Source organism: Macaca nemestrina, chromosome 1 (genome assembly GCF_043159975.1).
Source record: "Macaca nemestrina isolate mMacNem1 chromosome 1, mMacNem.hap1, whole genome shotgun sequence".
Lineage (NCBI taxonomy): Eukaryota > Metazoa > Chordata > Mammalia > Primates > Cercopithecidae > Macaca > Macaca nemestrina.
In genome coordinates, this window is record NC_092125.1 from 31,646,611 (window position 1) to 31,660,276 (window position 13,666).

Sequence of the window (13,666 nt, forward strand, 5' to 3'; positions counted from 1 at the left end):
TATACACCATGGAACACTATGCAGCCATAAAAATGAACAAGATCATATCCTTTGCAGGGACATGGATGGAGCTGGAGGCCATTATCCTTAGCCAACTAGCAAAGGAACAGAAAACCAAATACCACATGTTCTCACTTATAAGTGGGAGCTAAACAATGAGAACACATGGATGCATAGAGGGGAACAACACACACTGAGGCCTATCAGGGAGTGGAAGGTGGGAGGAGGGAGAGAAGCAGGAAAAATAACTAATGGGTATTAGGCTTAACACCTGGGCGATTAAATAATCTGTATAACCAACCCCCATGACGCACGTTTACCTATGTAACAAACCTGCACATCCTGCACATATACCCCTAAACTTAAAATAAAAGTTAAAAAAAATACCGTGGACATGATTCAGATTAAAGGAGGTCAGAATACATAAAAATTCCTGGTATATATATGGGTTGTATGTTTGAAAATTACTTTAAAAATAAATAAACAACATAAACAGGCTTGGTGGCTCACGCCTGTAATCCCAGCACTTTGGGAGGCCGAGGCAGGCGGATCACAAGGTCAGGAGATCAAGGCCATCCTGGCTAACATGGTGAAACCCCGTCTCTACTAAAAAATACAAAAAATTAGCCAGGCGTGGTGGCGGGTGCCTATAGTCCCAGCTACTGGGGAGGCTGAGGCAGAAGAATGGCATGAACCCAGGAGGCGGAGCTTGCAGTGAGCAGAGATTGCGCCACTGCACTCCAGCCTGGGCGACAGAGCGAGACTCTGTCTCTAAATAAATAAATAAATACAAATATAAAAAACAAATAAAAGACATAAAAGAGGTAGCACTGGTCATTATGAAATTGTTTCTTTGTTTCTCATTTATTTTATTAGTTGATGGGTTAAGAAGATACTAAGAATACTATAGTTACAAAAATTGAAATGTTTTGTTCACAGATATTCTCAATTATTGACTAACACAAAGGGATACAAAAAGCATACCTGCAACTGTGAACACTGGGGAACTTTCCTCCGAGGTGGAGTCGGGATAAATGAAGTCTGTTTCCTGATTGATTCTAATCGTTTTTGCAGAGGAGTGGCACCTACAAAGTAATCTTCAGGTCTTGAGGATGCACTAGGAGTTGACTCTGGTACATCATAAGAATCCATGGTCTGTCTACAAAAGAAGAAATAAAACCAGAATTCTAAGCACTAAAAAGTTAACTGATGCTCAGTTTCACTGATTCCTCTCCTCACTCTAAAGGAATCCTTTCTCTTTCTTTCTTTTCCCCTCCCTATTCCCAGTTTTAAACCAAGTCCTATATTCCTTATTGGCTATAGCCCACTTTTACGTATATCTTACAGACACCTCAAACACAGTGTATGTTCAAAACTAAATTCAACTTCTTTTCCTGCTTCAAAAAGCTAACTGAGCCGGGCGCGGTGGCTCACGCCTGTAATCCCAGCACTTTGGGAGGCCGAGGCGGGCGGATCACAAGGTCAGGAGATCGAGACCACGGTGAAACCCCGTCTCTACTAAAAATACAAAAAATTAGCCGGGCGCGGTGGCGGGCGCCTGTAGTCCCAGCTACTCAGGAGGCTGAGGCAGGAGAATGGCGTAAACCCAGGAGGCGGAGCTTGCAGTGAGCCGAGATCGCGCCACTGCACTCCAGCCTGGGCGACAGAGCGAGACTCCGTCTCAAAAAAACAAACAAACAAACAAAAAGCTAACTGATCCATTTTCAAATTCCTGTCAATTTGCTAAGTTAACTTAAATTCATGTAGTCTCCCACCTTCATTCTTTAACATACAGTCATTAAGCACATTCTACTCAGTTTTTCTTTCAAGAATCTGTCAAATTCTCACTGTCCAAGATGGCTGAATAGGAACAGCTCTGGTCTGCAGCTCCCAGAGTGATCGACCCAGAAGACGGGTGATTTCTGCATTTCCAACTGAGGTACCTGATTCATCTCACTGGGACTGGTTGGACAGTGGGTACAGCCCATGGAGGGTGAGCCGAAGCAGGGCGGGGCATTGCCTCACCCAGGAAATGCAAGGGGTCCAGGGATTTCCCTTTCCTAGCCAAGAGAAGGCGTGACAGACTGTACCTGGAAAACCGGGACACTCCCACTCAAATATTGCGCTTTTCCTATGGTCCTGGCAACCAGCAGACTAGGAGATTCTCTCCCGTGCCTGGCTCGGCAGGTCCCACACCCACGGAGCCTTGCTCACTGCTAGCCCAGCAGTCTGAGATTGACCTGCCAGGCAGCAGCCTGGTGGCAGAGAGGTGCATACACCATTGCTGAGGCTTGAGTAGGTAAACAAAGTGGCCAGGCAATTCAAACTGGGTGGAGCCCACCACAGCTCAGCAACGCCTACTGCCTCTATAGACTCCACCTCTGTGGGCAGGGCATAGCTGAAAAAAAGGCAGCAGAAACGTCTGCAGACTTAAATGTCCCTGTCTGACAGCTCTGAAGACAGCATTCTCCCAGTATGGCGTTTGAGCGCTAAGAACAGACAGACTGCCTCCTCAAGTGGGTCCCTGACCCCCGTGTACTCTAACTGGGAGACACCTCCCAGTAGGGGCCAACTGACACCTCATACAGGCAAGTGTCCCTCTGGGATGAAGCTTCCAGAGGAAGGATCAGGCAACAGTATTTGCTGTTCTGCAAAATGCTGTTCTGCAGCCTCCACTGGTGATATCCAGGCAAACAGGGTCTGGAGTGGACCTCCAGCAAACTCCAACAGACTGCAGCTGAGGGACCTGACTGGTAAAAGAAAAACTAACAAAAATAAAGGAATAGCATCTACATCAACAAAAAAGACATCCACACCAAAACCCCATCTGTAGGTCACCAACATCAAACACCAAAGGTAGATAAAACCACAAAGATGGGGAGAAACCAGAGTGCAAAAGCTGATAATTCTAAAATCCAGAGCACCCCTTCCCCAAAGGATCACAGCCCCTCGCCAGCAACGGAACAAAGCTGGACGGAGAATGGCTTTGACAAGTTGACAGAAGTAGGCTTCAGAAGGTCGGTAATAACAAACTTCTCTGAGCTAAAGGAGCATGTTCTCACCCATCGCAAGGAAGCTAAAAACCTTGAAAAAAGGTTAGACGAGTGGCTAACTAGAATAAACAGTGTAGAGAAGACCTTAAATGACCTAATGGAGCTGAAAACCATGGCATAAGAACTTCATGATGCATGCACAAGCTTCAATAGCCAATTCAATCAAGTGGAAGAAAGGATATCAGTGACTGAAGATGAAATTAATGAAATAAAGCGAGAAGACAAAATTAGAGAAAAAAGAGTAAAAAGAAACAAACAAAGCCTCCAAGAAATAACGGACTATGTGAAAAGACCAAATCTATGTTTGATTGGTGTATCTGAAAGTGACGGTGAGAATGGAACCAAACTGGAAAACACTCTCTACGATATTATCCAGGAGAACTTCCCCAACCTAGCAAGGCAGGCCAACATTCAAATTCAGGAAATACACAGAACACCACAAAGATACTCCTCGAGAAGAGCAACCCCAAGATACATAATTGTCAGATTCACCAAGGTTGAAATGAAGGAAAAAATGTTAAACACAGCCAGAGAGAAGGGTTGGGTTACCCACAACAGGAAGCCTATCAGGTTAACAGCAGATCTCCTGGCAGAAACTCTACAAGCCAGAAGACAGTGGGGGCCAATATTCAACATTCTTAAAGAAAGGAATTTCAACCCAGAATTTCATATCCAGCCAAACTAAGCTTCATAAGTGAAGCAGAAATAAAATCCTTTACAGACAAGCAAATGCTGAGAGATTTTGTCACCACGAGGCCTGCCTTACAAGAGCTCCTGAAGGAAGAGCTAAACATGGAAAGGAACGATCGGTACCAGCCACTGCAAAAACATGCCAAATTGTAAAGACCATCGATGCTAAGAAGAAACTGCATCAACTAGCGGGCAAAATAACCAGCTAACATCATAATGTCAGGATCAAATTCACACATAACAATATTAACTTGAAATGTAACTGGGCTAAATGCCCCAATTAAAAGACACAGCCTGGCAAATTGGATAAAGAGATAAGACCCATCAATGTGCTGTATTCAGGAGACCCATCTCAAATGCAAAGACACACATAGGCTCAAAATAAAGGGATAGAGGAAGATCCACCAAGCAAATGGAAAGCAAAAAAAAGGGAGGGGTTGCAATCCTAGTCTCTGATAAAACAGACTTTAAACCAAGAAAGATCAAAAGAGACAAGGAAGGTCATTACATAATGGTAAAGGGATCAATTTAACAAGAAGAGCTAACTAACTTTAAATACATATGCACCCAATACAGAAGTACCCAGATTCATAAAGCAAGTCCTTAGAGACCTACAAAGAGACTTAGAATCCCACACAATAATACTGGAAGACTTTAATACCTCAACATCAATATTAGACAGATCAATGAGACAGAAGGTTAACAAGGATATCCAGGACTTGAACTCAGTTCTGCACCAAGCAGACCTAACAGACATCTACAGAACTCTCCACCCCAAATCAACAGAATATACATTCTTCTCAGCACCATGTCACACTTATTCTAAAATTGACCACATAATTGGAAGTAAAGCACTCCTCAGCAAATGTAAAAGAACAGAAATCACAACAAACTGTCTCTCAGACCACAGTGCAATCAAAATTAGAACTCAGGATTAAAAAACTCATTCAAAACCACACAACTACATGGAAACTGAACAACCTGCTCCTGAATGACTACTGGTTAAATAACAAAATGAAGGCAAAAATAAAGATGTTCTTTGAAACCAATGAGAACAAAGATGCAATGTACCAGCATCTCTGGGACACATTTAAAGCAGGGTGTAGAGGGAAATTTATAGCACTAAATGCCCACAAAAGAAAGCAGGAAAGATCTAAAATCAACACCCTAACATCACAATTAAAAGAAATAGAGAAGCAAGAGCAAACACATTCAAAAGCTAGCAGAAGGCAAGAAATAACTAAGAACAGAGCAGAACCGAAGGAGATAGACACACAAAAACACCGTTCAAAAAAATCAGTGAATCCAGGAGTTGTTTTTTTGAAAAGATCAACAAAATTAATAGACTGCTAGCAAGACTAAAAAAGAAGAAAAGAGAGAAGACTCAAAAGGATGCAATAAAAAATGAGAAAGGGGATATCACCACCAATCCCACAGAAATACAAACTACCATCAGAGAATACTATAAATACTTCCACGTAAATAAACTAGAAAATCTAGAAGAAATGGATAAATTCCTGGACACATACACCCTCCCAAGACTAAACCAGGGAGAAGTCAAAACTCTGAATAGACCAATAACAGGCTCTGAAATAGAGGCAATAATTAATAGCCTACCAACCAAAAAAGTCTAGGACCAAATGGATTTACAGCCGAATTCTACCAGATGTACAAAGGGGAGCTGGTACCATTCCTTCTGAAACTATTCCAATCAACAGAAAAAGAGGGAATCCTCCCTAACTCATTTTATGACACCAGCATCATCCTGATAGCAAAACCTGGCACAGGAACAACAAAAAAAGAGAATTTTAGACCAATATCCCTGAAGAACATCAATGCGAAAATCCTCAATAAAATCCTGGCAAACTGAATCCAGCAGCACATCAAAAAGCTTATCCACCACAATCAAGTCAGCTTCATCCCTGGGATGCAAGCCTGGTTCAACATATGCAAATCAATAAATGTAATTCATCACATAAACAGAAACAACAAAAACCACATGATTATCTCAATAGATGCAAAAAAGGCATTTGACAAAATTCAACAGCCCTTCATGCTAAAAACTCTCAATAAACTAGATATTGATGGAACGTATGTCAAAATAATAACAGCTATTTATGACAAACCCACAGCCAATATCATACAGAATGGGCAAAAACTGGAAGCGTTCCCTTTGAAAACCGGCACAAGACAAGGATGCCCTCTCTCACCACTCCTATTCAACATAGTGTTGGAAGTTCTGGCCAGGGCAATCAGGCAAGAGAGAGAAATAAAGGGTATTCAATTAGGAACAAAAGAAGTCAAATGACATGATTGTATATTTAGAAAAACCATCATCTCAGCCCAAAATCTCCTTGAGCTGATAAGCAACTTCAGCAAAGTCTCAGGATACAAAATCAATGCACAAAAATCACAAGCATTCTTATACACCAATAACAGAGAAACAGAGCAAAATCATGAGTGAACTCCCATTCACAATTGTTATGAAGAGAATAAAATACTGAGGAATCCAACTTACAAGGGATGTGAAGGACCTCTTCAAGGAGAACTACAAACCACTGCTCAACAAAACAAAAGAGGACACAAACAAATGGAAGAACATTCCATGCTCATGGACAGGAAGAATCAATATTGTGAAATGGCCATACTGCCCAAGGTAATTTATAGATTCAATGCCATGCCCATCAAGTTACCAATGACTTTCTTCACAGAATTGGAAAAAACTTTATAGTTCACATGGAAAAAAAGAGCCCACAATGCCAAGATAATCCTAAGCAAAAAGAACAAAGCTGGAGGCATCATGCCACCTCACTTCAAACTATACTACAAGGCCACAGTAACCAAAACAGCATAGTACTGGTACCAAAACAGATATATAGACCAAGGGAAAAGAACAGAGGCCTCAGAAATAACACCACACATCTACAACCATCTATATATCTGTTTTGGTACCAGTACCATGCTGTTTTGACAGTCTTTGACAAAACTGACAAAAACAAGAAATGGGAAAAAGATTCCCTGTTTAATAAATGGTGCTGGGAAAACTGGCTAGCTATATGTAGAAAGCTGAAACTGGATCCCTTCCTTATATCTTACACAAAAATTAATTCAAGATGGATTAAAGATGTAATTGTTAGACCTAAAACCATAAAAACCCTAGAAGAAAACCGAGGCAATACCAATCAGGACATAGGCATGGGCAAGGACTTCATGACTAAAACACCAAAAGCAATGGCAAAAAAAGCCAAAATAGACAAATGGGATCTAATTAAACTAAAGACCAGGCTGGGCGCAGTGGCTCATGCCTGTAATCCCAGCATTCTGGGAGGCCGAGGCAGGCGGATCACAAGGTCAGGAGCTCAAGACCAACCTTGCCAATATGGTGAAACCCCGTTTCTACTAAAAATACAAAAATTAGCTGGGCATGGTGACGTGTGCCTGTAATCCCAGCCACTTGGGAGGCTGAGGCAAGAGAATCGCTGAACCCAGGGAGGTGGAGGTTGCAGGGAGCCGAAATTGTGCCACTGCACTCCAGCCTGGGTGACAGAGCAAGACTCCGTCTTGAAAAAACAAAACAAAACAAAACAAAACAAAACAAAACTAAAGACCTTCTGCACGGCAAAAGAAACTACCATCAGAGTGAACAGGCAACCTACAGAATGGGAGAAAATTTTTGCAATCTACTCATCTGACAAAGGGCTAATATCCAGAATCTGCAAAGAACTTAAACAAATTTACAAGAAAAAAACAAACAACCCCATCAAAAAGAGGGCAAAGGATATGAACAGACACTTCTCAAAAGAAGACATTTATGAAGCCAAAAGACACATGAAAAAATGCTCATCATCACTGGTCATCAGAGAAATGAAAATCAAAACCACAATGAGATACCATCTTATCCCAGTTAGAATGGCGATCATTAAAACAACAGGAAACAACAGATGCTGGAGAGGATGTGGAGAAATAGGAATGCTTTTACACTGTTGGTGGGAGTGTAAATTAGTTCAACTTTTGTGGAAAACAGTGTGGCGATTCCTCAAGGATCTAGAACTAGAAATACCATTTGACCCAGCAATCCCGTTACTTGGTATATACCCAAAGGATTATAAATCATGTTATTATAAAGACACATGCATACGTATGTTTATTGCAGCACTATTCACAATAGTAAAGACTTGGAACCAACCCAAATGTCCATCAATAATAGACTGGATTAAGAAAATGTGGCATATATACACCACGGAAAGCTATGCAGCCATAAAAAAGGGTGAGTTCATGTCTTTGCAGGGACATGGATGAAGCTGGAAACCACCATTCTCAGCAAACTATCACAAGGACAGACAACCAAACACTGCATGTTCTCACTCATAGGTGGGAACTGATCAATGAAAACACTTGGACACAGGGCGGGAACATCACACACCAGGGCCTGTCAGGGGGTCGGGGGCTGGGGGAGGGATAGCATTAGGAGATATATCTGATGTAAATGACAAGTTGATGGCTGCAGCAAACCAACATGGCACATGTATACCTATGTAACAAACCTGCACATTGTGCACATGTACCCTAGAACTTAAAGTATAACAAAAAAATAAATTTTAAAAAAATGTTAAAAAAAAAAAAATCTGTCATCCCTTCACAAAGCTAATTCCTTAGCCACAACTAAGAGTTTTCCGTATCTAAGAGTAATCCATTCTTCCAGAAATAGACTTGATTTTTATCTGTGCAACAACCTTTACAGTAACAAGACAAATCCTAAACTCTTCTGCTAGGTTTAAGGTCTTTCTGATTCAGCTTCTCCTTATCTTCCTAATTCTCCTCTCCAACCTGGGACATAAACATATTCTTATCTTCATGTGGTTGCTTCTCAACTATATTCCCTACCTTAAGCATCCTTTTCCCATCTCACCTCCTTTAAGACCATGCTAGAAATTTGATCCCCTTTCAAAATAGGGTGTTTTTAACCTTTCGGTCCTGAAATACCTATGACATAGACTTTTATCTGTTATCTGTTATCAGTGGCTCATTCCTGGAAGCAGAGTATGCATGTGTGTGTATGCTATATGAGCTCTCATCTCTAAGTCTGAAAAAATCCCTCAAGAATGTTCTACAACATCCTTGGAGATATATCAGCACACACAACTTTCCTCAATCACCCAGTCTGTACCACTCATTTTAGCCCCTGTTCATATACTTCCTTATACCATTTTTTAGTGTGTATTTCTTGTATCCCCAGTAATACTAAGCTACTGTCACTGAAACCATGCTTTATATTTCCCAATGTATGTATAATTACCCAAATACAATGCTGAGTGTCCTTTAATTGTTAAACAAGTATTGGTTCAATTAAATGGAAGTATTTCATAGAACTTTCAAATTAGGGCCAGGCATGGTAGCTCATGACTGTAATCCCAACATTTTGAGAGGCTGAAGCAGGTGGATCACTTGAGCCCAGATGTCTGAGACAAGCCTGGGCAACACTGTGAGACTCCATCTCTACAAAAAATGAAAAATAACTAGCCAGGTGTGGTGGTGCAGGCCTGTGGTCCCAGCTAATCAGGAGGTTGAAGTAGAACTGCATGAGCCCAGGAGGTCGAGGCTACAGTGAGATGTGATCATGCCACTGAATTCCAGCCTGGGTGACAGAGCAAGACCCTCTCAAGAAAAAAAAGACACACAAAATTAAAATACAAATTTTCATTAAAAGGAATTATCATTTCAAAGTTATGATTAGTCTCGGCCAGGCGTAGTGGCTCACGCCTGTAATTCCAGCACTTTGGGAGGCCAAGGAAAAGTGGATCACCTGTGGTCAGAAGTTTGAGACCAGCCTGGCCAACATGGTGAAACCCTGTCTCTACTAAAAATACAAAAATTAGCTGGGTATGGTGGCACACACCTGTAGTCCCAGCTAGTCAGGAGGCTGAGACAGGAGAATCTCTTGAACTTGGGAGGTGGAGGCTTCATCGAGCCGAGATCACGCCACTGTACTCCAGCCTAGGTGAGACAGAGCAAGACTCCATCTCAGCAACAACAACAACAACAAAGTTATGATTAGTCTCAACTACTACACAATTACCCCTTTGAAAAGTTTTTTATGAATAAAAAGTTATATTACTATATTTACTCATTTTATTTTATTTTATTTTTTGAGATGGAGTCTGTTTTCTGGGCTGGAGTGCAACTGCACGATCCCGGCTCACTGCAACCTCTGCCTCCCAAGCTCCAGCAATTCTCTTGCCTCAGCCTCCCAAGCAGCTGAGATTACAGGCGCCCACCACCACGCCTCACTCATTTTTTTTTTTTTTTTTTGTATTTTTAGTAGAGACAGGGTTTCACCACGTTGGCCAGGCTGGTCTTGAACTCCTGACCTCAGGTGATCCACCAGCCTCCCAAAGTGTTGGGATGACAGGCGTTAGCCACCGCACTCGGTCCATATTTAAATAGTATTATATTTAAAATAGTACAGGTTGAGCATCCCTTATCCGAAATGCTTAGGACCAAAAGTGTTTTTGGATTTCAGATTTTGTCAAATTTGGGAATATTTGTATCACACTGGTCAAGCATCATTAATCCAAAAATCTGAAATCCAAAATGCTCCAGTGAACATTTCCTTCCAACATCATGTCACTACTCAAAAAGATTCACATTATGGGACATTTCAGACTTCAGATTTTCTAATTAGGGATGCTCAACCTGTATCTTCAATTTCAATATGTTAGACTAGGACACCATTTATATCTTGCACAAAACTCCATAAATTAAACATGTAGTCCTAGCATGGACAACATAGCAAGACCCCATCTCTCAAAAAAAAAAAAGAAAAAAATTAGCCTAGCATGGTGGTAGTCCTAGCCACTTGAGAGGCTGAGGCAGGAGGACTGCTTGAGTCCAGGAGTTTAAGGCTGTAATGAGCGATGATCACACCACTGCACTTTAGCCTGGGCAACAGAGTGAGATCCTCTCTAATTAATAAATAAATACATAAACTAAACATGTAGCATTATTTGTCCTTAAAGCTCAAATAATGTCCAGAGCAAGTTCATATATCACACAATTTATTTATTTATTTTTACAAATGTTCATATTAGCTTTATTCATAATAGCCAAAAATTGAAAATGACTCAGTGGGTGAATGATTAAATAAACTGTGGTACATCCACACCATGTAATAGTACTCTGCAATGAAAAGAAACAAATTATTGATACATGCAACAACTTGGATGTTAAAGCCAATCCAAAAAGGTCACATATAAAATTTCATACATTTAACATTTTTTAAATGACAAATTAAAGGAATGAAGAACAGATGAATGGCTGACAGAGATTAGGGAAAGGGAAGAGGGTGGGAGGGACATAAATGTGACTATAAAGAGGCAACACAAGAATTCCTTGTGGTGATGGAACTGTATCTTCACTGTGGTGAATACAGGAGTCTACATTAGACACCACACAATTTAAATAGCAGCTACTCTAAAGCATCCTAGCTTTACATGCACATTGAATTACCTATTTCAAAGGGAATTTTAATCAGTACTACTTACACAGAATGTTTCCTTCAAATTTGTTACTTGGTGCAATAATTGCTAACACTTATTGAGCATTCATCCCGTTTCAGGTACTCTTCTAAGCTCTCTATATTTTCTCATTTAATCTTCAAACAACCCCATGAAGTAGATCATGCTCCCAGCTGACAAACAGGAAATCAGACAAGTTAAGTAACTTACCAAAGTCAGCCAGTTAGAGTGGAAGAGTTAGGATTTGAATCCAGACAGTCTAACTCTGCAATGAGTGCACTTAGCTACTTCTTTCACGTTGCCTTTTAAACAGGGATCAATTATGAGGCAATATAAGCCCTGCTGAATTTGACTCCTTAAAAGAGAAATGCTATGAATTCCAAAAAGATTTTAAAGTCTAGGTGACTTTAAAAAGTCTAGCAATAAATGAGATGAGAAAAACACTATCAGCACTAAGAGGGATGGTTTTGAAAAAATATGTCCGTTGAGTATTTAATGTTAAAGTAAAATAAAATAGCCCAATCCATGAATTAAAGATTAGCAAATGAGTTATATTTACTTTACCTTCTCATCTCACACTCAAGAATGTATAATTTTGCCCAGCACAATAATCAAGATGTTATAAATATACCTTGAATCAATATATTACTGTCCCAATACTCTTCCTTCCAATCAGAAGCAAAAAGGTCCTCTTACTTGTATCTCCCCTAGACACCATCTCCTTTGTGTACTTCAATTTTTTTTTTTTTTTTGAGACAGGGTCTCACTCTGTTGTCCAGGCTGGAGTGCAGTGGCCCGATACCACTGCAGCCTCAACCTCCTGGGCTCAAGCGATCCTCCTACCTCAGCCTCTTGAGTAGCTGGGACTACAGGCATGCACTGCCACACCAGGCTGTACTTCACTTCTCTATTATCTTTAATCACTCCTATACAGGATCCTTTTCTTTCATTGCCAAGCATATTCTAGTATTTCTAACATTAAAAATTTGTGTTTAAATCCAATTCCTCTCATTCCTTCTGAGACCAATCTCCTGGAAATGTGGTCTACACCTATTGCCTCCAGTTACTAATAAATATTTTACTAGAAATCTTCAGCAATCTCTTTTTTCCATCTATCACTATAAAGAAACTGCACTTTTGAAGATTATTATTTTTGCCAAAACCATGGCCAAATACTTTGTTCATCAAGTTTGTTCATCCTTCCTCCTCTAAACTTTCTGGGACCTTGTTTCCTGACACTCCATTTTTTAGGGGCTTTTCTCCTCCTTACTTTTTATAGTTCCAATTTCTTTACTGATTCTTTTTTCCCCTCATGTTCCAATAATAGGTGGCCCCAGACTCTGAAAATCATTCATTCTACATAGGAAAATAATCATTCTCTGTGACTCCTAAATCTCTACCTTCAGACCATTACAGCTGCAACCCAGTCCTGCATTTCCAACTTCCTATAAGATGTTAAACTTTCATGTTGTCAGACTCATTAAGTTCAAAACTAATCATCTCTTCACATCTCATTCAATCTTTCTTTGCCAACTACTGTACTCTGTTTTGCTCAGTAATAATTCCATTCTTCCGTTTTCTTTCCCCACTAAAAAAATACTTTCATCATCTTTTACTCTTCCTTCAACATCACCTTTACATCTAAAAAGTTAACTTTGTTACTTTGTTAACTTTATCATCAAATTCTGACATATTTCTTTTTTTTTTTTTTAAGACAGAGTCTCACTCTGTCTCCCAGGCTGCAGTGCAGTGGTGCGATCTTGGCTCACTGCAACCTCCAACTCCCAGGTTCAAGTGATTCTCCTGCCTCAGCCTCCAAGTAGCTGGGACTACAGGCGTGCACCACCATGCCTGGCTAATTTTTGTATTTTTTGGTAGAGATGGGGTTTCACCATGTTAGCCAGGCTGGTCTTGAACTCCTGACCTCAGATGATCTGCCTGCCTTGGCCTCCCAAAGCGCTGGGATTACAGGCATAAGCCACCACACTTGGCCTCTGACATATTTCTTAAAAAGATATACACTTGTCCTCTTAGATGTGGGCTTCACTCTCATTCTCAATTATAGGTACTTATCTTGTTCCCAATCTTAGCCCCTTTCCCTAATCCATCATGTCTTTCATTGTCACCACTTTTATCATTACCTTGCTTGAGATCCCATAACAGTTCCCACACAGCTTTATGAAGTCGAATCAGAATTCCTGTCTGGTTTTCAAGGCACTACTGTATTTGATCTTATTATCTGATCCTATCCAGGTTCATTTTCTACTACTTCAGTTCTTACCCTAAGTAGCCTTTCCAAAATCCAACATTCTACATACACTTCCTCTAAGGTTTTGTATACAACATTGGGGGATGAGGGGAGGTGGGAGTGAAGAAAGTTCCAGTAGACAATTCTTTAAAAGGTTAAAT

General features: G+C 40.5%; 1 protein-coding gene across 8 annotated transcripts in view; it reads right to left on the minus strand.

Annotated features, from left to right (window-relative positions):
* LOC105484446 (centromere protein L) overlaps positions 1–13,666 on the minus strand; it is an 80,418-nt gene that overhangs the window by 12,954 nt on the left and 53,798 nt on the right. For 4 of the 8 annotated variants that reach the window (XM_011746044.3, XM_011746047.3, XM_011746049.3 and 1 more), the window contains one exon: positions 985–1,159. In XM_011746044.3, the coding sequence (XP_011744346.1) occupies positions 985–1,152 (168 nt within the window). In that variant the 5' untranslated portion in view covers positions 1,153–1,159. Of the gene's footprint in view, positions 1–984; positions 1,160–9,639; positions 9,738–11,284; positions 11,431–13,666 lie in introns of all 8 variants that reach the window. The other 4 variants (XM_071075930.1, XM_071075931.1, XM_071075932.1 and 1 more) reach the window with 2 other exon arrangements.